The sequence below is a fragment of the Pseudopipra pipra genome, chromosome 18 (assembly GCF_036250125.1).
Source record: "Pseudopipra pipra isolate bDixPip1 chromosome 18, bDixPip1.hap1, whole genome shotgun sequence".
NCBI lineage: Eukaryota > Metazoa > Chordata > Aves > Passeriformes > Pipridae > Pseudopipra > Pseudopipra pipra.
Genome location: NC_087566.1, coordinates 8,472,172 through 8,499,952, shown reverse-complemented (window position 1 = coordinate 8,499,952; position 27,781 = coordinate 8,472,172). Strand labels below are relative to the sequence as shown.

At 39.5% G+C, this 27,781-nt stretch overlaps 2 protein-coding genes across 5 annotated transcripts in view; one reads left to right on the top strand and one right to left on the bottom strand.

Annotated features, from left to right (window-relative positions):
* Positions 1–64: 64 nt before the first annotated feature.
* On the bottom strand, positions 65–14,032 carry RSRC2 (arginine and serine rich coiled-coil 2). 3 transcript variants are annotated; one of them, XM_064675051.1, is made up of 10 exons: positions 13,900–14,032; positions 10,963–11,122; positions 10,372–10,415; positions 7,628–7,818; positions 6,580–6,723; positions 3,098–3,220; positions 2,921–3,000; positions 2,078–2,310; positions 1,227–1,316; positions 65–707 (listed from the first exon to the last, which is right to left on the bottom strand). In XM_064675051.1, exons 1-10 carry the CDS (start codon positions 13,903–13,905, stop codon positions 528–530), a joined length of 1,251 nt encoding a protein of 416 aa, XP_064531121.1. In that variant the 5' UTR covers positions 13,906–14,032; the 3' UTR covers positions 65–527. The 3 variants fall into 3 exon arrangements, with proteins under 3 accessions (XP_064531121.1, XP_064531120.1, XP_064531123.1); XM_064675050.1 differs by lacking the exon at positions 13,900–14,032 and adding an exon at positions 13,575–13,772; XM_064675053.1 differs by lacking the exon at positions 13,900–14,032 and adding an exon at positions 9,416–9,493 and having other exon boundaries at positions 7,628–7,840; positions 10,963–11,056.
* Positions 14,033–14,353: 321 nt separating this feature from the next.
* Positions 14,354–27,781, top strand: part of KNTC1 (kinetochore associated 1) — a 34,528-nt gene continuing 21,100 nt past the window's right edge. The window contains exons 1-28 of one of the 2 annotated variants that reach the window (XM_064675024.1): positions 14,354–14,907; positions 15,009–15,132; positions 15,531–15,646; positions 15,963–16,035; positions 16,643–16,720; positions 17,210–17,244; positions 17,391–17,501; positions 18,367–18,460; positions 18,803–18,855; positions 19,121–19,233; positions 19,739–19,793; positions 20,926–21,024; positions 21,562–21,605; positions 21,718–21,783; positions 21,884–21,959; positions 22,363–22,488; positions 22,581–22,670; positions 23,230–23,295; positions 23,788–23,849; positions 24,206–24,317; positions 25,041–25,184; positions 25,409–25,465; positions 25,556–25,657; positions 25,882–25,998; positions 26,458–26,601; positions 26,872–26,970; positions 27,407–27,510; positions 27,622–27,727. In XM_064675024.1, coding sequence (XP_064531094.1) covers positions 14,776–14,907; positions 15,009–15,132; positions 15,531–15,646; positions 15,963–16,035; positions 16,643–16,720; positions 17,210–17,244; positions 17,391–17,501; positions 18,367–18,460; positions 18,803–18,855; positions 19,121–19,233; positions 19,739–19,793; positions 20,926–21,024; positions 21,562–21,605; positions 21,718–21,783; positions 21,884–21,959; positions 22,363–22,488; positions 22,581–22,670; positions 23,230–23,295; positions 23,788–23,849; positions 24,206–24,317; positions 25,041–25,184; positions 25,409–25,465; positions 25,556–25,657; positions 25,882–25,998; positions 26,458–26,601; positions 26,872–26,970; positions 27,407–27,510; positions 27,622–27,727 — 2,598 coding nt within the window. In that variant the 5' untranslated portion in view covers positions 14,354–14,775. The remainder of the gene's footprint in view (positions 14,908–15,008; positions 15,133–15,530; positions 15,647–15,962; positions 16,036–16,642; positions 16,721–17,209; positions 17,245–17,390; positions 17,502–18,366; positions 18,461–18,802; positions 18,856–19,120; positions 19,234–19,738; positions 19,794–20,925; positions 21,025–21,561; positions 21,606–21,717; positions 21,784–21,883; positions 21,960–22,362; positions 22,489–22,580; positions 22,671–23,229; positions 23,296–23,787; positions 23,850–24,205; positions 24,318–25,040; positions 25,185–25,408; positions 25,466–25,555; positions 25,658–25,881; positions 25,999–26,457; positions 26,602–26,871; positions 26,971–27,406; positions 27,511–27,621; positions 27,728–27,781) is intronic. The other variant, XM_064675025.1, reaches the window with a different exon arrangement.

Genomic DNA, 27,781 nt, shown 5'->3' with positions numbered 1-27,781 from the left:
CCTTAGATTTTCCAGACCTCTCTTGGAGATTGGTCCACAATACAAATTAACATAAATTAAGACCTTTGAGAAAAAAAATGTCTTTATTATTAACCAGTTTTTCTGCACTGGATTATGTGCCTATTGGCCCAGACTGCTAAATAACATCTACACAATGTTTCTTTTCATGTTTCAAGAATTGAAAATAACTGTACAAGGTTAAAGTACAAAAGTACACAAGACAGTGGACACGAAATATCCATGTATGAGTTTATCCCATCTGCTGCTTGTTTGAAAAGTAGAACTTTTAACTAAAAAATACTGTCCTTCTCTAGTTCTGTCAAGTTTAATGGAAGTGGGCATAACCTGATTACAACACTAACACCAGTATCACTAATCTGATATTTACAAAAAAAATCGTATTTTTCAATAAATTAAAGTCAATGCAACACCCATGCTAGCTTTTTGGTGAACAAGGACCCAACATGTGAACAAGAACCTTCCACAGTCCCAAACTTCAAAACTGTTTTATGTTTTGTTATCCTTTTTCAAACTGCATCCATTCCTCTCATGGAAGATGTGAACCCCAAGCCCATTCCTCGCTGTGTGTGAGTCTGTGATCTGGCCATTTCATACTGTGCATCCAGATTTCTGAACACCTCCTCCTGCTGCTTCAGTGTTTTGTAACTCTCCTCATCCACGGAGCTGCATCCAGCTTCATCCTCGCTCTGCAAACAGGGAGAACACAGACATCAGCTCTGGGGGTTCAGAGGCTGCGTCCTAAACATGACTGTTCCTAATAATTATTTCAATAGTAAAGAAAAATTAAATTTAAATAAAATCAAGTTTTAATAAAAATTAGATTAGTAAGAATTCAAGCATTTGAGTTGATTTATTCAAGAACAGAGGCCTTTACCCAGTTCCTTCTTCTAACTAATTTAAATAAATGTCTCCAATTAACTCATCTGTGCAAAGAAATGCTGCTTATCAGATTATGAATATTGGTTACAGCCACAACTGTTGTTCCAGACCACAGCAGTTGTTCTGTTAGCCAGAAACATAATGATATATTCTACAATTTTAATTGAATCAGATCTAGATGCTACTTCTGAATTTAATAAATACCTAAAGTTCATAACTACATCATGTAGTATTAGGTACCCTTATCGGTTAAGGCAGACTTAAAAATAAATAGAGAAATCACTATGCTACAATTAATATATTTGATTACATTCAGAATTCTTTACCTTTATGCCCATCAGTTTTCTGAACTTGACATTTTGGTCCTTGTTTCCAAAATTTAGTTTTTCCCATATTTCTGCAGATTGTGACTTATCCTGTACAGGGTAAAAAAAAAAAAAAAGAAAAGATGTATCAACTTTCAGGCAAGTTTCCATTAATATCACAATACAGTAGCAAGCAAAGAAGGTGTTAAAAATGAGCCCATTCTGAAGCACAACTGGAATAAAAGGTTTCCAAGTGTGACATTCCTGCAGTATCTTCCCAGGAACGCTGAGAGGGAAGTCTCCCTAACCACAGTGTCAAAACCAGAGGTATGTTCCTTCCTTGGGCACACTGTACTTCTTTCCAAAGGTCTGGAAACCTTGTCAGAATTCCTGCTTGAAGTGAATTATGGAAAACCAAATTTGCTGACTGTGATTATATCCAGCATAATTCAGGAAGAACGGCCTGGAAGGCATTCAGGGTTGTTCTTCCCTCCCTTCTGCCTCCCATCAATGCCATAGGAACCAGTTTCAGTTTCTCCCATCTTATGGAACAGCCTGTGACAAGCTAAGGGAGTTTGTTATGTAACTGCTGCATGGTGGTACCTCACCTAAACAAACACTTCTGTACCAGCACAGAGTCAAAAGGCAAAACCAGAAATATTTTCTCAATTTTCCCCATAGTATCAGCAGGAAACTGATATCAAGAGTCCAACTCTTGATTTTAAAATTTTACCTCAGGCTGCTGTTAAAACAGGGAAACTTCCTGACAGGCATGAAAGTAATTTTGCTGGAAATAACATTAATAAGAATCTTTAAACTGCATGCAAGATCCTTCCAAACATGTTCATGAAGACAAAAAAAGCCAACATTACCCCTTCCTTTTTGCCCTGCCAAAGCATCTTCCGTTTTTTCTCTTGCTCAGCAAACTTCATGGGGTTCACTGCTGCTGGGTTGTAATAGCTGGGAACAGCTATTCCAGTCTCTGCCAGGGCCTTGGCCTGGAGTGCTGCCATCTGAGCTGCCATTGCAATCTGAGGAGTCACTTGTGTTCCCGACGCCAGGAGAGCAGCGACGTTAATGACGGAGCCCCCGGTGGCTGCAGCCGCTGGAGAAAAGGGACTTGCTGTGAATAAGTTTGGACTTGGAGGAAAAAAACCCAACCACCAACCACCCCCCCAAACCAAACAAAAAAAGCCTAACTCCCCAAATGCTTCCCTTCAACGGAAATAAGTTGAAAATGCATAAATAACAAAGGCACGATCAAATCATGTTGTTTGTAAATTAAGAAACATCTCCAATAGTTTTAGTAAACCAGAAGTGAAACTAATGTACCCCAGGGTTCTAAATAGCCCTGAGCAGACAACAGCCTTCAAACTCTGATGCACAAAGGGTCCAATGACCATCACAAATCATGTACAGGCCTAACTACCCAACATTTCCATTGTACACTCAGTAAGTGATAAGAAAATCCTGATCATTTTTCTTGGGGTTTTATGTTTCTTATTTTTGGTTTGGTTTTGTTTTTTTCAAACATTTCTTCCTTCTGGTTGTTGTTCTTGTATATGGACCAAGTTAAGATTACACCAAGACAATCTGCACATTTGTTGGACAGGACTGTAACACTCAGCTCATAATAACATACTCTCAATAAGCCTATTCTTACTATCTTTCATTCACACTCCTGTTAATGAATAATATAAATACACATGAACTACCTGCAGCCATTTCCTGTTGCTTCTGTTTTTCAACCATTTCCTTCTCTCTCTGTTCTTGCAGTTTCTTTGCTCTTTCCAGTCTAGAAGCACACGAAAATAAAAATATTTAGACATGCAAAAATCAACATCAGGAGCTTATTTATGTCCCATATCAATAAAATCCTAACAATTGCTGACCTCCTGGCTAATGCTTCCTGTGCATCCATAGCTGTGTTCCGTCCCCGGAAGGGCGGCGGGCTGGGACTCCGGCTGTGACTCCTGCTGAACCTCCGGGGCTTCTCCATTCTCTTCTTTCTCTCCCTGTAACCAAATTTTACAGTTGCTAAAGCAATCAAAGGACATATGGAGCTTAACATTTCATAAAGGATTTGATCACAACACTAAAAGTTTGCTTAGTGATTAATTTGGAGAGCTCTCAAGAGCTTTCACAGGGATTATGCTAGGACAGTGTAACAGCCAAACTCTCCTTGCAACACAGAGCTAAAACTCAAGATTTCCAACTGTAACAGAATGCCTGATTCTGGACATTCTAATTTCTAATTCTAATTTCTGGTAAAGTCAATTGCAGGAGAACTTAAAAATAATCAAGTTAGAAGAATGCTTTAAAATCACGAGACATCAAAGCATATTAATAATGAGCATTTTGAAGAGGTCCAGGTTAAGAACTGGAATAGTACTTAGGGAAATTATTATTACTCTCCCCTCTGCAAGCTCTTCCCTAAATGTGCTTTGGACAGCTGTCTGAAGGAGGCTGCCACACTGAATGTGAATGTGAGACCTGCTTTAAATATGTGATTTGCTCCTGAGAAGACCAGATTGTGCAGAGAACTATGAACATGAATTATCTGGAACCTGACCATCAGAAAAGCACCCAGTTAAAATGTATTTTTAAGCAAAATACCAAAATATTCAGTTCAATTCTCCTTGAATAGCCTTCTCCCCACCTCATCCCAAGCAGGAGTCATTCTCAGGACATATACACTTCATCCCATCTAAACAACAGCCACTCCAAATACACATATAAAGTACTATTAGAGCAGTTCTCTGTGCCAGGATCATCTGACCCATTCTGACCCATCTGACTTCAGGGCTAACTGGAGGTAACAGAATGACATCAGCAACCTTACATGGCAGTCAGGTACTCTCTTGTTTCTGTTTGCACCTTGGGCAGCATCTACAAACACCATGAAGTTACAAAAAGATCCTTGTTTACATGACATAGCTGGTAGAATACAAAGGAGGCAAGACTTATCTTTTCAGAGAAGATGACAAGATGCAGATTCAGGCACTGGGAAGTGACAGATCTGCATTCCTGAGATAAGATGTAATGCATGTTTCAAAGATACCTTCATTTTCCCGGGCTGACTACTGTAGTTTGGTCTTGTCTTTGGTCTGATGCTTTATTGCACTGGTAAACATCAAGGAAATAAGTATTTGAGCTTTTGTATTTAAGTATTTCCATTTGAAACAAGCAGATGGTGTCATGTTTTCCACCTAGCATTTAGGTAGAGCCATAGCATGAAAGAACTGCCACGAGGGTCTACACAGAAAGATTAGTTAAAATGCCAGTGAGGACTCAGATTACCTGAAAAGCTGAGCTTGAGATCATGCAAAGAACCATCAAGAGAAGGTCAAACTCTACTGTTTGCAAATGCTTCTGTCACACAAAAACCACTGCATTTCAGGAGTGAGGGGATTTATGTTGAGATGCTTTCCACACCATGTTTATCTGGTTTGTGGAGAGTTTTCCTTGAGGTTTGCTCATAATTCTTTTTCCAAAAGCTTCACCCGAGCCCAGAACTTGACAAAGTGTTCCACCTACTGTTAAAAAAAGCCCTCTTATGCCTCACTTACTGGAATTCTCTAGGATTTGCAAGACAAAAATAGTACTTCAAAGGATTCTTGAGACTATCCAACAAGGCCTGTTTCCAGCTGAAGAAATTCCTAAGCTGTGACTATCTCTTACTTTCTCTTCCCACATTTGATGTTCTGTTTCAGGTAATTTGAATTCCACTGCAGCAGCAAAAATCTATTCTGGGCTGTGAAGTTTTCATGGAGCCATTAAACACAATGTTCAAAGTGACTTTTAAAAACAGTCAGTGCACATTACCTACAATAACTGGAAAGAACAGGGAGCTGAAGCCTTGCACAACATGCTGAAGGTGGCTTAAATCCCACTAAATATAAGTAACGTGTACCAACTGCAGACCCAGCTCTACTCACCCCAAAGCTGGAAGTTTGGTAGAAAGTGAATGTCAAAATAAAATAGGACACAGGCCACGTAATTCAACTACTTCTTCAAAAAGATAAGTCTTCTCAACAGTTTCCCAAGTGATGTTGTAGCATCACACAAGTGTGAGATTGTTAACTCTCCAGTGATCCACTGTAATGCTGAGTAGTCACAACCAAGTTCTACACCCTTTAAATATGCAATTTAAAACACTACTACATGAACTGGAACACTGTCAACGCTTCCTTGGGAGCTCTGGAGGGTCACTGATTTGCATTCAAACTACTTCCAATGAGTAGGAGGGAAAAACCAGATCTGCAGTAGTCATTCAGTCATATTTCAGCTTAGTCATTCAGAAAATCCTACAGGGCATTATGAATGCAAAGGTACACACAGACAGACTCAGAACTCTACACCACAATACTGATTTATCAGCACTGGAAAACATTTCCTTCTATTCAGTGCTCAAAACCTCAACTCTAGCATATGCCAGGTGAGGTATGGATGTCAACTCTGTCAAACAGACCCACAGTAAGCCAATATGTGTCTAGCTGAGTGTTTCAATCTGTGCTTCTACAATTAAGGGAAGAAACGGAAGCACCCAAGATAGGGAGAAAAATTAACATCATAAATATTTTCAAGTTGAACTTGACAAAGAGGAGTTAATCATTAACATGGAAGAGTACATTCAGATAAGAAATAGTCTACCTGATTCAAAATTCACCTGAACATCACACTCACTGTGCCACTTCACAGAAAAGTCAACTTTGTGGAGCTGATCAGGATTAGCTTCTGATCGTTGTATCTGCTCTGACAGCCTGTGACTCCCAGTTAAACTTTCCTTTTCTGATATATATACCCAAACTAGAGGGACAAATACAGCAGTACACCAACCACATTACTGTTGTATCCAACACAGGAAAGGGTCAGCTCTATCTTATCCTTCAGTGTTTACCACTCAAATACTACTTCGAATAGGATATTGAAATGCTAAGTTCAGTTGTGATATAAGAAACCAAGAAGAGCTTGAGCTGTGGCAATTATTACTACTCAAAATACTATTTACTTTCCTTCTTTACTATTTACTTTCCTTCTTTACTATTTACTTTCCTTACTTTATGAGCCAAAAGTTCTAAAATGATATTTTATAAGGTATCTCCAAAATAACTAGTTAAGCATTTTTAATTGCTGACAAGAAATCACGCTATGAAAAGCTGGAGTCTGAGCTATCCAGGACAAATGTTTCTGTAAGAGCATGTGAACACCCAGCCCTTCACCCACTGTATCAGCACAGCTGAGAAAAAGCCAAACACGTTTGGCTGCACTGCACAGACAGGAACTGGCAAATCCACCACTCTGCAGTACCTCAGCCCCCCGGAGAACGTCCAACCAAACGCACCACCGAGCACAGAGGGAAGGTAACACTCACCTGCTTCTACTCCTAGTTCTGCTTTTACTTCTGCTCCTATGTCTGTGTCTGGATCTGGATCTAGACCTGGATCTGATCCGCCGTTTCCTCTCTCTGCTGCGGGATCGGGATTTTTTCCTATCGCGGCTTCTACTACGGTGACGTCTGAAACACACGGCCCAAATTCTTACAGGTGTTCCCAGCTTTAACTGCAACTTCTACTTAAGGACTGACACACAGGTCTGTCACCACAGGGCAAAATGCATCAGGGCAGGGTGGGGAGACTGCAAACTACACATGCAAGAGTTTGTGCCTAGAGCACATGGGGAAAGAACCGAAAGCTCCCACCGGCCACAACAGGGGAACTACACAGTTTGTGTAAACAATCATACTCCAATATTGCTATTTGTAACTGTTCACTAAAGTGTACATCTCAAAACAAATACAAAGCCAAACTAATCTGATGCAGGAGCCTTAAATTTGAGGCACCAAAACTCTGCTACTCCCCATGGTATTCTAAGACAGGAAGAGATGCCCAAACTTCAGCTTGTGAGTCACATCATCAGCCCATCATTAGCTGAAGCTTCTTCCTTGACATCCTGTTTGCTGCACATCCCTCTGCTAAAAACAGAGCTGGCCAAAAGTTCTGCTGGCAGCAACCTGTTTGTCCCAGGGAATTCTCCTGTCCTTGGAGTGTGCTGGGTGGCTACCAGGCAAGGAGGACTGGCCAGCACTGCCCCTGGAAAGCTAATGATTTAGGAGGTAAAGAGCCATGACACTGCTCAGGTACATTTGCTTTCCAGTCACTGACAACAGGGTACGTTTAGGAGGCTCTGTTAGTAGTTTCTATACCAAGTATAAACATGAGACACATCCCCTATACAAAGCCTTGGAGATATTTTGTACTTTTACTCAGCAAATGCACCCAATGAGAACTGAAACACGCAGCCCAAACTGACGCTTTAAACCAGGTCAGGGAGGGATTTGAGCTGTACTTCACAAGCCTACACTAATTCCAACCACTGCTTTTGCAAATGCACTTCCAGAATAATCCCACGTACCAACTTACCTTTCCCGAGACCTGGATCTGGAATGACTCCTCCCTCTGGATGACTTTCTCTCCTTGCGTTTATGTCTCTCCTCACCATTTTCAGATGAATTTAGGCTCTCTCTGCCCTTGTCAGAAGAATGTTCTTTGTCATTGTGGTCTTCAGATTTGTGCTTCTTGGAGGACTTCTCTTTGGATTCATGTCTTCTTGCCTGTTTTAAGAAGAAGTTGGTTCTTTCAGGAAAATAGTGCAACAAAGAGAGTTAGTATGGGTATCAGAAGATAAAAATGATAAGCTGTGATGCAACATTAGTAACCTTAGGAGTGTGACTCAATCATGAGTGATGGCTGCTTTGCCTAATGCCACCAACTACCCAAAGCTGTAAATGCATCCTAGAATTTTTCCCCCTTTTCCCTCCTCCCCACTGTCTATAAAGGATTTCTAGAGCATCCATCAAGGTATCTTTACAGTGTTTCCATATAAGAGTTCACAGCATTGGAACAAACACAACTATCGTTTTCAGTTACTGTCTCCATTCCAAGCACATAAGTTCCTATCTTTAAGAACCTAACAATGTATGAATATATATATGCATATATATAAACACTCACATTTGCAGTGAATATTTAATATTTGCCTAACCCTTCCATACAGAAAGTTCCTTAAATCCATACATAGTTGTAGACATACTATTTTGCTTTTAGAACGAAAAAATATCTATTCATCATCAGCTCTTTTCATTCAGCAAGTAACTTCCAAGAGTTTTTAAAAAGCAAAATATTAAGTTACATGGTTGACATCCCATTTTTGTAGTTAAGCTAACACGCATCACTCAGACTTCCCCCAGCAGTTTTAAATTACAGCTATGCTGCTCCACTACACCGCAATTTCTTCCTGCAGTGCCTCCTAAAAAAAAGGATTCCTTTTTATAGCTGCAATGCCAAAAATATTTAGCAAGGTCAGGCCAGATTTTTGCCAGTGTCTTCCTTAGAGACTAAGTCGTGACATCAACACCCTTTCTTAATATATCCAGTTTATTCTGAAATCTTCCTACAAAAAAGCATAGCCCACTTAAGTCTTATGCTTAAATAATGTTCTGTTTCAAGTCACAAATTAAGCATGATACATTCATTTTAGATAAACCCCAATTATTCAAAAGTTTTGGGTTTTTTTATAACTCATCTAAACCTATTAACTCCTCATAAAACCTTTCCTACAATCAGAACTCTCTCTCAAAAGAAGTAAGTCTGGAGAAGATGCTATAATTAGCTTATACCCACTTGTCCAAGTCTTTCTGACTCCTTATTAATATATACCCATTTATAAATATGTTCTTCAAGTAAACAAGAACATTAGGTATTTTTTCCCACTTTTACAGTGTTTTATTCTAAAGTCCTTTAATAGTACATAAAAACACATCTGCAGGTTACCTGTACACTAACTTTAAGTATATATTTACATAAGTAGTTGTTCTGATATACATATTAAGAATTACTGATATTCAGTATTTAGTCTACAAACAGAGCTTAATCTTGCAAATGAGTGACAACAGCACACCTACTGTGGGACATCATTTCTCATCTGTCCACTCTGTGAAACTTAGAAGCTGCTGTGTAAGATCAGATCCAACAACATGGCAAAACACTGCACAGGATTTTAAGTGCTTTTTAATCATTAAAGAGATGCTTAGAAATTTCTCTTTTAAATCCCATCTTTCAGACACATACTTAGTAATAAACCACCACTATATCCCATAAGGATTTAAGATATTTTTAAGGGAAATATGAGTTTGAATGACTAATAGTTACCTTATCATGAAGTAGGCTTATAATTTTGCTATCTGAGTCTGCAGCGTCTTCAGTTCAGTCTCTTCGCGCATTAGCACGCTGAGTATGATTTATTATAGAAATGTTATCATGTGAGCTGGACAAGAGATTATTCAATTTCACAAAAACTCGCCTAGATTTTGCTTTTCTTTCCTCCTTTATTTTTTTTTTTTTAAACAGAGCTTCCATTGGAATGAGGGAAGGAGAAGTTCCTGACCCGGGTTAGAAGTTAAAGTCCCTCATCTGTCCCCACATGGCTTAAGCTTCTTTGTGACTATTTGGATGCTCCTGGTTTGCTTGTTTAATCTCTTCTCTGGTGTTGTGAGCCAGTTATTTTTAAGGTGTTATTGATGCTGTCTCTTCTCACTCCCCTCTATACACACACACTTTTATTTAAGAGACAGCCTTCTGAAATTTTTGCTGCTTCTGTCCCATTTCCAGCTGACTCAGCTTGTCTGTCAAGTTACGACAGTTTTCACAGCTAAAAGATGCAATAATCAGAGCTCAGTCAGGTGGGGAAATATTTTTAATAGCCTTAAGTAGATGGGTATGTTTTATTGAAAGTCCTGAACATTGGCCAGGAACAAAGCCACCCAAGGCTTTTGGATAATGGAAGCTCTGTGAAAGTCATCAAGAACACCATTCTACTTCTCCACATGAACTCTTTCTTTTGGCTGTTTCCACAAAAATAAAAAAAAAAGAAAGAAATTAAGTTACTAGTTTCTGAAAGCATTTTTCTATCAAACTATTACCTTGTCAACATGATGGCTGCAATCATGCTTCACTATGAAAGGCTCTCCATATCCATTTTTAAGCTTTAAGTTCTCAATTTCTTGTACTTACCATAAAGTCATTTCTATAGGTTTACACATATGTGCATTACTACAAGATACTTTTTACGATGTACAATTACCTAAACACTACAAAGTGCTAATTACCTCTTTGCTTCTGCTCCGGCTTCTGTGTTTTCTTCCTTCGGTATCTGGAGAAGAAAACATTTACTGTCATTTACCAGGTTAAAGAGGAGATCACCTGGTTATGATCTTTCTAGTTCCTTTCAGTTATTCCACCCCCCAAAGGCAAGAGTTAGAAAACAAACAGCACTGTTTGAGTATCTACTCTGCAAACTCTGGTAGTCCCAGTTCTTTGCATTTACTTAAGCTGGGACAGTGACAAACTAACCCATGTGCTACTCCAGTCACATTCTTTTGCCAGGTACCCTTATTTTTGTTCCAACTACGCAAAAGTATCCCAGTCTAAGCATTTATAATTCAAATCAAGACAAAATAGCATCGGTTTCCTCTTTGTGATCCAATCATGTCCCCACTCCCACACCCCCTCAGCACTGATGAGAATTTTTTCCTCAGCAGTTTCAACAGAACACATTTAAGACACAAAACCAAAGTTAGCAGCTCAATTTTTTCCCCAATTCTAACAGGTTACCACAGCTAAGTCTGCCTATTTTTTCCAAAATGGCTTCAAAGAGAACTCAGTTCTCCAAGCAATTGATGCTTTAATGAAAACCATACCTGACTTCCGTCTTCTCTCCCGTGACCGTGAGCGGGATCTGGAATAATGATGCTTTGATGTTCTGGGAGAGCCAGAAGAGGCATCCGACTGTTCCTTTTTCTTCTCTCTTTCTGGAGAGGATTTTTCTGGGGCTACTCCATCTCGTTCTGTGTCACTACCCTGCACATGAGGACAGAATGTTTAAAAACCAGAAGCTCAGGGCTGAAGAACCGAGAAAAACTACTTACTTTGTACTTCCTCTGAAGATACACCTCATTTTTTTTTCTGCAAAGACAGTGCTGTGAGCAGCCATCCCACAGTTAGGCAGTAGCTTGTAGACTTGCACTTCACTGTGTATAGATTGATTTTTTAAGACTTTAATAAAGAGAATTAATAGAGAATAACATTTTACTCTCTCACTACATTAGATTGTACTTTACTTTTTCTGTGTGCTTTTGAGAGTATCAGGAAGACTAAACTGTGATGCACAGTTTTCTCTAAATGGTATTTGCAGGTCAATCACCTTTTAACATTCCCATTACTGAGATTACTCAAGGTCACTGCTGACCAACAGATCTAACTGACCTCACAAAATCCCCACATTATTTTGAAGCATGGAATGAACTTTGAAGAGAAACAAAATTAGGTGGATTGTGTTAGTGTTAGACAGCTAATTTCTAAATGAGGAAAAACCTCAACAGTATCTCTATGCAAAAATCTCTTTGTGTGTGAGCACATACAGGTCACTTACAGCTGTTCCAACAATATCACATTTTTCTTTGCTAACAAAAACAAGATGTTCCCTCCACTGATGTAGGAGGACTAAACCCAGAAACTTATCTTGTATAGTCAAGACTACTTTGATTCCATCTAAGAGAGGTAAATGAGTTCAACTGGTGTACAGTGCACTGAAAGGAATGGAATGGAAACAGGACACCCTGAAAAGGTGAATGTGCCCCATTAATGCTTTCACAGTTTCACTGCTCTCTCGTGCTCTGATCTCATCAATGCCAGTCATAACCAAACCTTCTGAGCATCCTGTGGCTGCAGGAGATGTCACTAAGGACATTACTTGACCCAGAAATGCTGTTCATGAAGATAATTTAATGTAGCAGAAGACCTGAACTTGCAGTTTTCCACCAGCTGCAACTGATAGAACTGTTTGCAAACTGAACACGACAGGTGAAAACCTCTCAAAATTTGGTTTATATCAAGCAGCTACTTTTCCTTAAACCTCAACAGGTTGTCATTAATATATTGTGTATTAATGGCAGAATTTCTTCATTACATGCAACAGGTTAATATTTGGATTTGTATTTCAGCTGTTCCTGTTTAATCTGGCCAGTTCTTTATTAATTTACATCTGTAATAACATTCCTCTTTAAGATATAAAGCACCTGTTCACTTCTCCATTTGCATGGTACACACAAATCTAGCTGAGCACTGACAGCTTAGGACTGGACCTGCAGCAGAGCTTTAGTCCCAGTGACACTTCTGAATACTATTAATGCCTCACACACCTTCCCAAAAACTTTAGCACATTAGATAGAGAGCAGGAAGGACTCCCCTATTTGTCATCACGATACCTGGCATTCCACACCTATCTATCATCTGTTTATCTACACCTTCCCCCCTCCCCATCAAAGGTTTCAAAAAGTCTCAGCTAGAAGAATTTTCAAAGGAATTTTAAGATGTCTACATATTTACATTTTAAAGTTACTTGAAAAGGAGAGAAACAGTTCAGAGTGTAAGTTAGCTGGGATCTTAAACACATTATCCAGCTGAAACTGAGCCCACTGACACCTTTTCCAAGGCTCCCAGTCTCATTATTTGCACACAGTGCTGCTCTTTAATGCCCTTGTGCTCTGCACCTGAGGGAAATCTCAGTGCAACAAAAAACAAACCAGCAATAAAAAAGCTGACAGAGTTCAGTGAAATTATTGTCAGTTCTTAGATTGGCCACAGGCTCAGTGTTACTTTGAACAAGCCACCTGCCTACACTTCAGAGGAACCTCAAAGATAGTGCCTTCAGTCAGTGCAAAACTACTTAATTCTTCAAGTCCTTTTACAGGAAAACATCTTAACAAGTTAAGCTATATAAGCAAACAAACAAAAAAAAATCATAAAAAAGAGATTCATTTTCTCCAGAAGTTTAAGTTCTCCTCTTTCTGTTTCACCACAAATCGAAAATTTGTTTCAAATTTTCAAAACAAAAACTTTTAGCTACCAGGTTAGACATCACAAAATGCTCAAAGTCAACTTTAGAAAGTTTTATCACTTTTAAGCCTGCTTTGTTTGTTGCGTTTTTATTTTTTAAGTTTCGTAACTCTTTGGTACCTCTTACTGGTTCTTCACCTCATTAATGGGTCAAACACCTTTATACGTTACCAGGCCACATCATTTTTCTGAAAGAGAATAAAGCTGCACTCCCAAACCCTTCTTGAACATGAGGGGCAGTGGTAACTACAGCAGAGGCGCTTCTTATCGGTATTAATTATATAAAGCGGGATGAGTGTGAACAATTCAGGAAGTATATATAAGACCTGGGACCAAACGCAAATAATAGGGCAGGGAAAAAATAAGCGAAAACCGAGCATGGCACAGACACCAAATCGCTCCCCTCACAGGGAACCTGCGCGCCATAGTCCCCATGAGAAACGCCCGTATCTCCACACCACTTCTCCCCGCAGCCAGAGAACCACAGCTCCTCGATTTCAGGGACTCTTCTTCTCTTCCCGAGCCCGGAGCAGAAACTTCTGGAGCCCGGGATCGCGGCGGCGGGCGCAGCGCGGCTGCCCCTCCCCGAGCCCATCATGGCGCCGCAGCCCAAGGCGCGGCGGGCGCCATTTTGTGCCTCCGCGCACACGGCTCCCGACCCGGCCCTCCCCGGCTTCTCCCCCCCGCAGCTCCTTCCCCGCTTCCCCCCCTCCCAAACCCCGCCAGCGGCCGCCGCTCACCGCCATGACCGAGCGCCCGGGGACCGCTACCGGCCCTCAGCACGTCCTCGGAGAGGCTCGACCTCGCTCGGCTGCCGCGGCAACAGCGATCGAAACAGCCCCGCCCGCCCTCAACGCAGTGCCCGGATGGAGCGAGGGGCGGGGAGGGCGGGGGACCGCGGTGCCTTGTGGGCCGGGGAGGAGCGGGCGGGATCGCGGGGACGGCGCGGGCGCGTTCGCGGGAGGTTTGGCCGCCGCCGCTTCCCGTAGCACCCGTGCCGGCTCCCGCCAAATTGAAAACTGAGGGAGCGGCCGAGGGGGCGCCGTGAGGGGATCGGGGTCCCTGAGGGCACGAGGGGGTCACCGGTAAGGGAACGGGGTCCCTGAGGGCATGGGGGGTCACCGGTGAGGGAACGGGGTCCCTGATGGGGCGGGGTGTCACCGATGAGGGGATGGGGGTCCCTGTGGGCACGGGGTCTCTGTAGTCAGAGGATGGGGGATCCCTGGGGGCAGAGGGTCCCTAAGAGCAGAGGATCGGGGGCTCTGAGGATAGGGGGTCCCTGGGAGCAGAGGATGAGGGTCCCTGAGCGGGGAGGTTTTTCACCGATGAGGGGATGGGGGTCCCTGTACGTGGGGGTCTCCACAGTGTGGCAGGGAGGGCTCTGGCCCTGAATTTTGTTCCCGAAACCTGTTCTCACCAAGCTGCCTCCAACCGGGCTGGGATCCACACTGTTTACCCTGTTCTAAACACACGCAGTTCACCGTGATGAGGCTTGTATAGTCCTTCCCCTCGGCACAGTGTCACGATAATGAAATCACTGATTTGTCTGTGGTCGTGTAACTCTCTAAGGCTGTCTGCTCTGCAACACGTTCCCTAAATGTTTATCCCAGGGCGAGATGTGGAATGACATCGAGATCCTGGTCAGCGATGACACAGGGAGTGTGCAGCTCCCTGTGGGTTTGGGACAGGAATGTGGCACTGCATTATACCAGGTGGATACACTGCTGCAAATCACATCTTCAGAAAAGGTACAATCCACTAGAACTGTGCTTTTATTTTTCTTAAGGATCACCAGAACTTCTTTGTCGTATTTTCTAGAGTGTTACTGTAACAACCTTTCTCTTCTCAGGTCTCTGTTAACCCACAGCTCCAAGGGTGCAGCTCAAGGGATGGCAGCATTGTGGTGGTTGTTGACAGATCAGTGGCACTGCTGGACAGCACCAGGCTGTCTCTTCTGCTCCACGTTCAGTTTGGTAAGTTCATTCCTCTGGAATTCTGCTGGAAATGAAAACTGGCTTTTAAAACAAATATTTGCTTTTATAGGAAAACATAGCAAGTGTCTTGCATGTCTAACTAGCCTGTAAAAGGAACTATTGTAATAAGTACCTAAATAATAAAAAATTCTGCTTCTCAACACATTGAACTAAGTATTTTTGTACAATTTAATTAGAATACTTCCTAACTTTTCATTGAAATGGGAATAATGGATACCAAACCCACTCCCTGTTTCCCTTTTCTGTACTTTCTTTAATCAAAATTGTTTTAAAGGAATCTGGGACACTGTATTGTCCAATTCCTGTGTTTCAAATGTGAATGTCTGTTCATAAAACCCAAATCTTAATATCTGACGTTTTGCCATGGAACTTTTCAGATACTAACGTGGATGTAGTTGGTATGTGTCAAGAAAAACAATTTCTTGTGGTTGGTGAGAGAAGTGGCAATTTCCATCTTATTCACATTCCATCCAAACAAACCTTGCTAACTAAGGTACAGTAACTTTTGTGTTTGGTTTTGCTGAAAACCTTTTGTTCTCAGACTTTCTTGAGGTTTTTTTTATCTTTCCTCCAAATGTCAAAGTATAAACATTCCTGTGTTTTGAACACACATTCTAATCAAACACTAAAAGGGGCACTTTTCTTCCCACGAGTAATGAATAAGGAAAATATATTCAGGAATTGCATGTATAAAAAAGAACCAGTACTTCATGAAAGAAAAAAAGTTTAAATTCTGAGCTGATGATCAATATTTTCTTTTTTTTTAAATAAAATACAGAGTAATAGTCTTTATACTCTTTCTATTTTAGATTTTGGTTGAAAATTCTTCAAGAGAAAAGGCTTACTTAAACCTCTTTATTGTAAAAGATAATGCAGATGCAGGTAAGAATTGTGTGATTGTTTTTCCCCCTTGTCTGAATTCTTGTGATTTTGTTCCCCTTTATTATCTCTCAGGGAAAGAGACTGCAAAATAAATAATACAGGAAAGCATGAAGAAAAGTACATTTAATAAGTGCAAGGCAAAGCAAAGCTGTACCAGATTCTTTGTCTCATTAATTATTTTACAAATGTCATAGAAAACAAAGATTCAGAACTCATTATCTCTATTTTGAGACTGCGCTAAACATGAAAGTGCTCAAAAAGAAAGAATTCCTTCTCTCTCCTTCTATCAGACTTCAGATTTTAGTATTCTCTTCCATAAGCTCCCAGCCTTGTTCTGTCACAATATGATGTATTTAAATGTGGTTTTGCCATGAAAGCAGAATTTGCAGTCTGATGGCTGCATACAAAAATCATCATTTCAAACAAAACTGATTCTGCTCTTTGTTGAAGATGACAAAATTTTTGTTTAAAACAATCTGATCTACTGGTAAGATGATTTTTTTTTTTTTTTTGGTCAGTTAGTTCACTGTCCTATTTATAAGCAAGTATTCTCTTTACTTACTCTTGAATATTTTAAGTTTGAAATATTTGTGTTGGATTTTTGTAGGTGTTTATCACATGTTCATTCTCACAAGCAATGGATGTTTCTGCATTATGTGTCTCCCACTTGCTAAAACACAGGAAGGTAGGATGAGCTACAAACCAGCTGGGATTTCATTGGCACAGGGAGAGCTGGGTTATAAAAGCTTTTCCATGCCATTTCTAATGGGAATAAATTACTGAGTTGGGATTTTCTGTGTAATCTTAGCTTGTTTTTTAAAGGGAAACCGATAGACAACTAAGTCTATAATAAAATTATTTCAGTGTTTTGCCAGTAATTCTTTTATCTCACTGCTTTAAATAACAGGATTTTAAGCCATAATCTTAGCTGTACTTAAGAATACTTGGAATCATTTAAATTGTTCATGCTGTATAAATATAGTTATTAGTTAATTCTCTGTAACTCAATACTGTGATCAATAGAAACAGACACTGCCAAAGATCCTGGGTGAAGTGTTTTTCAGCATAGTCAGGTTAGGACTAAACTGTCCCATATGATGTTTAGTGGCTTTTTTAAATTTTGAAAAAGTTTATTTAACATTGATTTTATTTTTTTTATTTTCCTATCGTCTAGCAATTGAGAAGATGGACATGACCACAGCAAAGAAAGTAAGACATACCTGCAAACTGGTAACATTATTCCAGCTCATAGTTGTGATTGACACGTGGAGAAATGAGCAGTTCAAGGTTTTATCCACTGATGGTATAAACAACTTCTTTTCTTCCCCATTTGTTTGGGTTCCCTTCATCTCAAGTTACAAGGACAGATAAAGTCAACTTTCATTTCCACGGAGGAGCATCACGGCCTGGCCTGTCAGGACTTTGTGATCAGCAACACAGTGAACAAGATCCATCTGATAATTGGGGTGAGGACTCAGGATGTGTTTGCAGCACTTGTTATGTGATCAGTGGTGCTGTTTTTTGATCTGCCACAAACTTTATCTTTAGCTGGTTAAAAACCTGATCAGCTTTTTGCACTGACTCTTTTGCCTTTCGTTTTCCTCACTGTCAATTTAAAGGTTATCAGTTGTGCAGCCTGTCTGTAGTTTTTTTTTCTCATAAGAAAATAACTTGTCATTTCAGAAATTACTTTCTTATGATGGATGAGGGGAAAATATTTCCACCCTGGTTGCATGAGCTCAGTAAATCACTGCTTCCTGGTCTGAACTGGCTGGACCATTTATAGTCTCATCCTTGAGCTCAAAGATAAAGCCAGAGTTGGAAAGAATCTTCCAGTCAGCTTCCCATTCAACAAAGGCTTGCTACAATAACAAGGTCCAATTTAGCAAAGCTTTTAAGCATAAATTAAGTAGAGGAACTAATAAAAAAATTAAAATATAGACATATTTCAAAATGTTATTTTAGACTAGAAACAAGTTTGGTTTTTGAAGCCTGTTGAATTCAATGTGATTTTTCTCAGTGGGTCCAGTGTAATTCCATTCAGCCTTTATGTTCTATAAGAATGGAAAATGGAGTTTTTGAAATATTTTTTTAAAAGAACCATAAACTGTTGACTGTACCAATCACTGCAGTAAAATCCCAGAGTCACAGAATACGCTGAGTTGGGAGGGACCCACGAGGATCACGGAGTCCAACCCTTACCTTGAAAAGAGAAAGGAAAAAGATTAAATTAAAAATAAAGAAATAAATGCAGCTTTACAAGTTAAAGAGCAATTGTCAGTGGCCAGTTACCTACTGTAGAACCCCATTTTCCTTTGCCTTCCCTCCCAGGGGAAAGGAGCTCACGTGCTCTCCAAATGGGAGGTGGACACGACCAACGCCCTGGTGTCTCTTCAAAGTTTTGCAGATTCAAGTCTGATCAAAGGTAAAAAGGGTTTTTTAGTTTTATAGACAAGTGTAGAATTCGTGTTTAATTGCAGGAAATAACAATTTTCAGTTCTTTCACTGTTTTTAGTAAATACACATTTACCAAAGAGAACACTTCTTGTAAAGGTACAGCCAAAAAGGTGCTTCAGAACTGCAGAGTTTAACTTAGACATGGCAATCACAGTTCTCTTTAAGCTAAACTTTGCACAGTGCTGAGAAGTTCCATGAAGTTAAACATCCACAGGCATCCAGTGCTTACTTTTATGTTTGCATATGTTTTTGTTTCAAATGCGTTTCCCAAGAAAAATAATAAATTTATGTGACTATTGTTACTTTTTAGGTGCTGCAAAACTTCAAGTCCTTGACAATCTGCTGTTTGTTTTAGATACAGAGGTGTGTGCAATGTTTAGTCTTTGTTTTACAGTGTTCTTGAATCAGCTTCTAAACATATTTTTAAAATAATAGCTTTAAAATAGAGTTTCTATAAAATAAAGATGATTATATTTACAGAATATCTTGATCTTCCTGTTTGTTTGGGTTTTTATTCTACCCCTGTTCATTCTTTAAGCTATGGAATATGATAATATTTTGCTCAAAAAGTAAAAAAAGTCTTCTATGAAGAAAATCTGAAATCATATCTGATTTTGTTTTAATCTAGAACATCTTAAGCGTGTGGGATGTTTATTCTCTTACTCTAATTTGGGATTGGCCTTCAATACATATTGAAGAATTTCTTCTAACTACAGAATCAGATTCTTCTCAAGTCGTGTGGTAAGTGAAGTGTTACAGCACCAATTCTGAAAAGGGAAAAGTTATCTGGAGTTACAGGAAATGTGCCACAAACACTTGGTTTTCTGTGGCAGTGAATCTTTAGGAACCTCTGTTGAAATTTTTCTAGTCAGCAGTCAAATAATTGGACTGTAGGTATCCTCAGCTCTGTGTCTTAGAAAAGAAAACCTCGGTGCTTTCATATTTTTCTTGTCAATTTTCCTGCCAAGTAAGATTAAAAGACAAGACTCTTGGCTCTTTCTATTGCTCTGTGCCAGTTTAAAAAAATTAAAATCAGATCTATGTGAAAAGCTTAAAATATCAGAAGATAAATATATGACCTGTACACACTAAACCACCTATTTTTGGGTGCATTGCAGCATATTTAAACTTACATATTTCCACAGAACACTCAATTTTCTAAAAGTCAGAAGCAAGAATATTTCATACTTTTAACATGAGATTCATACAGCATATTTTGCTTTCTTTTCTCTCTCTCCTTCTGTAGGGAAGGGCTTGCCAACCTTAAACTGATTGTCATGACAATACCAGATAACAGACAGGTATGATCTCTTTAGATATCTCTTTATAATCTGTGTTTCTGTTTTTTATTCTGTTCCTCAGCTGTTATGCAATTGCTCCCAGGAAACCAAAAAAGGGGGAGGAGGTGAATGGCTAAATATTGGGAGCACACAGAATTCTCAGGAGCTTAAAGTCCAACCTGAAATGTGACCATCTATATTTCAGGATATAGAGTGAGGGCTATTGGGATGTGACCAGGGCAAGCTGTCCTGCTCTTTGGGATTTTTTTAATGGATTATTTGGGGTTTATTTGTTTGGGGTTTTTAATGGTGAGTAGATAAGGGAGAGCACCAAAGTTTGCTACTGTCTTACACAGCATGAGAATTGATGGAGGCAGGTTAATCAGGACAGCCACAGCTCACAGCTGAGGTGGGAAGAAGAGATTTTTTTTCCATCCTTGCAGGGACACAAATACTCTGCTAAGTCCAAACTTAGCAGGGGCAAAAAGCTCAGCAGCTGGAGCCTTGTCTTACTCACACACCAAAGCCAGGCTGGGTTTTTACACTTCTAAACTGCCTCTCTTGTCTCCCTTCCCCCCAAGCCTGTGGGAAAGTGTTTAACAACATTCTGTTATCTTCCTTGAGAGAACTGCATTTCTTTCAAGGGACAGAAAACAACCCAAAGGAAACACAGTGTGAAAATTCCCACACTAAAACTATATTTTAGCATTCCCAGCTGCAAAGTTATCTTGAGGGAAAACAACTAAAGAAAGAAAATCACCTCCTCTGCAGATCTTCCTCTTTCAGCCCCTTCCTTCTCACCTACACCTTCACAGATCTCTTCAGAGCAGCATCTCTGCTGCATTCAGCATCTCCCTCCAGGTGCAGCACTGAAAGAGAATGTCAGGATGAACATTATACATTTTTTTTACATTAAATTAAACCTGCCTAATTATACATAATAGGCCCAGAGAGAGAGAGAGAGGCAACATCTGAAGCTTCATTAAACTTTCTCAAACTGGAGATCTGCCTTCCATAAAAACTTACAAAAATAGCCTTCCCTCTAACTGCAGCAGAATTCAGAAATGATTCTGCAAACCTCCCCCTGTCACCAGTGTAAGAAAAAAAAGTAATTCTGATTTCTTTGTTTGTTTTCTCCTTTTCTTTTTAATAGATGAGAAGTCTAAAATTTTTTGCCTTGCCCACTATGCAACTGCTGTATTCTCTGGAAGTATCTGGTGTTTCATCCCTTGTTCAAAGTGGGATTTGCACAGTAGGTTCAGATGATTTTCTTTTTGTTCTTTGAAGAAATATAATTCTCTTAATACACAGAAATACTGAAGAGGTACCACGTTATTCTTGTTAGATTAGAATCAACTTGTGCTAGAAATTGTGCAAGAACTATACAAAGAAAAATTTAAGTGATGTTCCCAAAGGATGGGGAGAAATACAGTATTCTATGGCAAAATGAACAGTTGACATTTAGGCCCAGGTCTGCTGCAATATTTAACTGTACTGTCACTTGTTCTTGCTGCTTTTACAGCTAAAAACTGTGTGACATTTTAAGCTCTCTTAGCGTAGAAAAATGCTCTGGATTTATTTGGAATTTATTTCAGTTCAGATGAGAGAATTACTTCTCTTACTGTTTTAACAGCTTCCTTAAAAAGACATTTAAAAAACCCAACAAAATTTTCTGAGAGAGAAGCAGGAGTTTGTTTCTAGATTAAGACACACTTGATTCATTCCAGTTGGGCTTTCTCAGGGCTGATTTCCTTCACCACCTAAGGATTTCTGTTTCTGCATGTTCCAGGACACAATTCACTTCTTGGAAGGAATTCACGAGAAGCATCAGATGTAAGATAATATTTTGTTTCTTACCAGATCATTGTTATATAAAAATGGCAATTATTAACTGTGAAACAGCCCTCTGTGGAGGGAAGCTCACCGAATTCCCTCTCACCCCCAGGCCCTCTGAAGATCCAGTTTCTATAGTTGTGATGAGGAGTTTAACTGAAGCCTTGCCAGAAAATAGGTACTGTTTTCTGTGAAACACTATTTTATGAGCTTTTTTTTTTTAAATCTGTGCTTTGGCACTTCTGAGGAGTGGTTTGACTTCGCTTTTTCACCCCCAGACTGAGTCGTTTGTTGCACAAACGCAAATTCACCGAGGCAGAGAACTTTGCAATTCAGTTTGGACTGGATGTTGAGGTAAGCTGCTCAATGAGAAATACATTTAAGATTAATTAGTACAACTGAATTGATGAGTAAGCTTCTTGCCCTATAGCCCAACAGAAAATATTAAAAATATTACAAATACTTGGATTGTTACTTTACAAAACTACTCGAAAACTAATTCAAAATTAGCTGACTATGAGGTGAACTATGTTTGTATTGACAATAACTAACAAACCTGGCAAGGAGAAGTGGTGTAGAAGTACATCTTCTGATCAAAATAACTGTTGCTGGATCAGGACAAGGCACATTTGCAGGAAACTATTGCTTAAAATAAAACAAAGAAAGGAAAGTGAACAAAAGTGTAGAGTTTGTCATTTGAGGACTGTCTGCTTAAACTTAACTGCATCAAACTGAAACTGTTTATTTTTTCAAACAGCTTGTGTACCAGGTGAAAGCAAACACTATTTTAGAGAAAATGGCTTCAGCTTCTGTTGGGAGTTATGGTCAGGAAGTCTGGCTGGAACTTGTGAAAGAAGCCAAAGAAAATTTGCAAAAAATTCAGGTTTGTTTTTATTTCTACCCTCTTTCTCTACAAAGTAATTCAAATTCTAAAGGAACTTGGAATTCATTTCAGTTGTTTCCTCGTGCAAACAGGACAGCCAGTTTGTTGTGAATTACTGCCTAAATGCTCCGTGGCCTCTGTATGAAAGCACTCAAGAAATGCTGAACTACGCCAAAGTCAGAGTAAGGGCCTTTATTTCTTTAAATTGCTGATGATCCTTGATTCCTATTCCATCCTTCTGTACCACTTGAGAGGGGAACAGACCAGCTACAGCCAGTCAAAAAGTAAATGCATTATATATTCTGTGTTACCAAACATGAAGGAGCAGCAAGACTTGTTCCAACCTTGTTCTTGCTGTTGCCCAAGGACCAAAAATTGCTTACAGATTTATTTTTGCCCCAGAAAGCAGGTTCTAATTCTGAGTAGCAGTCCTTTTATGTACCTTTAAAATATTAATTTTCAAACTAAAGCTTAAAATAGGCCACCTTTATTGTTTTCATTATTTTAGCCTTTCCTGCCTTATCAAACAGAATCAGAGAGATGCACATTGTCTGTCTAATCCTCCATTCATGCAGAAATCCAATCAGATTTGATTGGACCAGGTTAGACCCCAATCTAACTCTGTCAAATAAAGACCTCAGTTGGCAGAAGCACTAAGATTTCCCTCATGTCTCTCAAATTGGTGATTTTGTCTGGCCTGTTCTGAGCTGTCAGCCAAACCATCTCCTGTATTTGTTTCAGATCTTGAAGAAAGATGAAAGAACCACTGCTCCATCATCTGATGGGGCTCCAGTGTCCATAACTGAGGTGAGGACAAACTTCCTGGACCTGCAGTATCATAGAAACCATTACAATGTAGAGTTTTAAAAACTGTTTACTGTTGAACTTCTAAAAAGTCTAAACAAGATCATATTTTATAGCATGAAAGAGAACCACAGTAATGACATGTTCACAAATGAGCCATTCCTTCAGTCACAGAAAGATTCCATTTCAGATGCTTCATAAATTGAAGGCAGAACCTCCCTTAAACTGCTGTTAGGTATTAAATTTTGTTTCTGGCTTAGTCCTGTTGGAATCTGGACAGGCCTCACCTGCCTTCAAAGACAATCAGTGTAAAGTGTCACACAACTGAGATTTTTGATTCATGCTTTGTTAAGAAACTTACACATAGAATCACCTGAAATTCTTGAAAAGTCTTTCTTTTCCTCCATTCTTCCTCTTTGTGATGGTTGTTCCAACCCTGTAATAGCACTTTTTGGTAAGTCACAAATTGACCTTAAATCTCTTGTCTGCACTCAGGTATTGAGAGCTCAGGCAAGGCTTACAACGTTCTATGGAGCTTTTGGACCAGAGAAATTCAGGTTTGTTTGTTGAGGTTTAAAGCAAATTTAATCCTGATGGTCAAATATGTATCACTGAAATGAAATTCGAGCTCATTCAACTTTAAACCCTTCCTTCTCTCCTTGAAGTTTCCCATCCTGTGCTGTGGGGAAGGGAGAATGAAGAGAGGTTGAGTCATCCTATATGTTGAAAACCTAAATTATCTGTGGCACATGCACTTGAATAGATTTTTTCTTCAGTGTATATGGGAGAGATTTTATACAAACACAGTCTGTTGTCTCTTACAGCTCATAGTACTGGGGAGAAAAGGTTTGAAGTTCTTCCCCATATTTAATATTGACATATAACCAAGTTTCTTTCCCCCTCTCATTTCTAGTGGAATTGCTTGGACAGAGTTCCTGAATAACAAAGACATGTTCAAGAACATCATTTCTCAGCTGGAAGAAGGACATCTCTCTTGTGCACAGTACCTGTGGCTCAGGCACCAGGTGAGATGGCACAGACACCTCTGGGATTTATGGAGGGGGTTAAACTCTTCAACTCTCCAGCCTTATTTCACAGCCAGACCAACCTGGTTACAAACAGCTCCTCAGAGGGGCAAAGGTCTGTGGCAGAGTCTCATCCATTACCACAATGATTACCTGTTCACCTGCATCCTTGGCAGGCTGAACTTACTGATTTGGGACTAAAATGCTCTTTCTGATGTCAGAATACATATTAGCAGGTCTTAAGGAGGACGATTCTTTGATTTATTCTGTGGTGCCTGTAATTGTCCATTTACTGTCTTGCAAGCCCAGCTCTCAGAATTTTTAGTGGACATTTGCTGCCTGCCTTAAAATCCTTCCAAAATAATCACAGTGACTCCTTACTCTGAATGACACATTCAGAGTAGTGGCTGTGGGCTGCTGTTATAATTTGAAATGCAGGACTTTGAGGTCCATGCTGTTGTTTTCTTAAAACAGAACTATAGAACAAGTCCTAAAGGAACACTAATTTACAAAGAAATTGCTTCTATTAGGTCTTTTTTTAAGAGGACCAAGCTCTAGTTGTTCTTATCAGGGCTGCTTTTTTTTATTCTTGTCAATGATTATTGAGATTTTCTCTTTACATTTGTGAAATTTACTGCTGCTTCCTATTAGTGAAACAATTTATAAAGTATCAGATAAACATCTACTCTATCTGTCTGTAATTGTTCTGCTTTAATATTTTAGGCAGATTTTGAAAACAGCTTTGATGAGCAAATGCTGAAGGACTTGCTTAGTGCCATCCCTTTCACTGTTCCTTTGCATGAACTGTGCTTGTGGCTTAAAAATATTGTGATCCCCTTCTCAAGAAGAGTTGTGCCAAATGGAGAGGTAAGAATCACTGAATTAATGCAAAATGTCATTTTCTCAGATAATTTTTGAGTCAAATCTACAGATCTATTTTTGAATGTCAGGGTCTTGATCATCTGTCATTTAAAGGGATTCTCTTCCCTACTGTTTATATCTTGAATGATTTCTTTTAAAATTGACATTTCTAATGGCAATTTTTGCTTTGATAAACAGCATCACTCTATTTATATCTGTATTTTTTTCAGAAAATATTAGCAAAGTGGCTGGAACAAGGTGCTCGAAACCTTGAGTTAACTGACAAGGTGAGTCACTGCAGAAACTTTGCATGTCTTGTTTTTCTATGTATTTCTATATGTACAATATAGTTTGCTAATATCAATTATTTTGGACAGGCAAATTGGCCAGACAATGGACTCCAAATGGCAGAGATTTTTTTTACAAGTAAAAATCAAGGTGAAGGGGGACTGCCAACTTTTGGCCACTTGACTGCTTTGGTAAGAAATGTAACAAATATAAGAATTAGCTGAGAGACTTCTGAACAGATGCTCTGTGCTAGAGCTGGAATGGATGATACTCAGGTCACTATTGTTTTAGGGAAAGGTTGACTTAATTCCATGAAAGGAAGGAACCAAGTTCCAATTTTCTTGTATTTAACAAAATGTTTATGACACCTTCTAATAGTCTTCTAACATTTCACTACTCCTAAACACTGTTTCAGAGATGTGGTGACTGTGAAGAGATCCAGAGGTTAAAGAAGCTGGTAAATGATTTACAAGAATTGATCAGTCTGTACAGAAAATACAACTGCAGGCTGGCACTCTCTGATTTTGAAAAGGTAATTCTGCAGACACTTCAACAAGTGCTTTTGAGTAGTGGGTTGTTCTGAGAAGGAGAAAAATCTTGGAGTATGCAATTTAAGATCAGACACAAGAGGAATCCTGGTGGACTGGTTGGTTAAACTGGTGTCCATCACCTGCTAAGACTTGATATGTTTGTTACAAATTTTCTTTCAGCTCTGGGCATAAATATAATGTGACAAGATACTCTGAGAAGGTGTGGCTCAAACTCCATGATGTGCAGTTCATTACATTGTGGAGCAAACAGCAGCAGAGAAATTAGAGATACAAGCCAACAAGCAGGGGCTTAGTAAAAGAGAGGTTTTCTTGGAGCTAAAGAGGGTTGTTTGCTCTTGATATCATTCAATGGATTCCAGTGGCCTCTGGATGTGGAATTATTTAGAAGAGATGTTCTGTGTGTAATGTTCTAACATGGTGTTTTTCTGTTTGCTGCTCAGGAAAATGCAACTACAATTGTGTTCCGCATGTTTGATAAAATTTTGGCACCAGAGCTTGTCCCATCAATTTTGGAGAAGTTCATCAAACCCTACCTATGTGAACATAATCTCCAGAAAGATGAACTTCTTCTACAGTACATAAAGGTATCCAGATTTTCTTCCTTTTGAAGGAAGTTGTTTCAGCATGAGTAAGCAGAAAACAAATCCCATGACCATTTCTGTTTACACTTGAATTTCTGAAGGACAAGCTTTCAGATCAGCTTATTCCTGTCAATGACCTTAATGATAGTACCTATTTCAGTATGAGGCAATAAAAGATACAAGGGGAGTTAGCCAAATCTATCCCTCAATGTCCAGGAAACTTTACATTTTTGTTTATAAGATAATCCTGATAATCTTTATCTGTGTATCCAGGATTTGCTGGAACCTTGTCGGACACGGTCCATCTCAGTGTTTGAAACTGCATGGGAGGCAAAGGCCATTGCTGTCATTGGCTGCATCTCTGACACAGATGTAAGTATATTCTATGAAAGAGGCATCAAGTGACTCCAAAACATCAGTTCAGACTGAAACATCAATTTTACATGAGCATCTGGGTACGTTTTTACATGAGTGCTATGAGGGGAAACTAGTGTGCTGTCTTTTTATTCTATTTTAGTCATCTCCCATGTGATGTTCTTTGAGAATTAAATTGTAGTTTTGATGTCAGCACATGGAAAACTCACCAAGTTTAATATGAAACTCCAGCTCCACAGTGTTGGAAATGACTGAGTATTTTGTAACCTGGGTTGACACCTCATATTATGATATTGAGTGTCCTTTATGTGAGTGGAGATGGGGCAAGGGAATAAACCCCTTGCCTAAAGGAATCAGCCACACGTGGACAATCCTTCAGGAGATTTGGAACTGCTTTGATTTGAAAAGGAAGCTGTTTCTGTTCCTTTTCCAGCTGAAATTTGATGCAGTTCTGCAGCTCATGGGCAGTGCTACAGTACCATGGAGTGCAGCAGTAGAGCAGCTGGTGAAACAGCACCTGGAAATGGATCATGGCAAGTAAGAAACATCCACAGGCTACACTTGGGGGGGGAAATAATGTGTCTCTGATGTAGTATGATGGTTAAATCACAGAGCAAAGACAGTAATAAGAGTCTAATTTGTCCACAGGGTGAAGTTACTGCAGGACAGTTACAGACTAATGGAGATGAAGAAGCTGTTGAGAGCCTATGGGATAAGGGATACAAATCTTTTAAGGGACAACGAGATGATCATGGTGAGTAATTGAGACTTCAGGCCTGATTTCTCCCAGGGTCACAGGGAACATGAC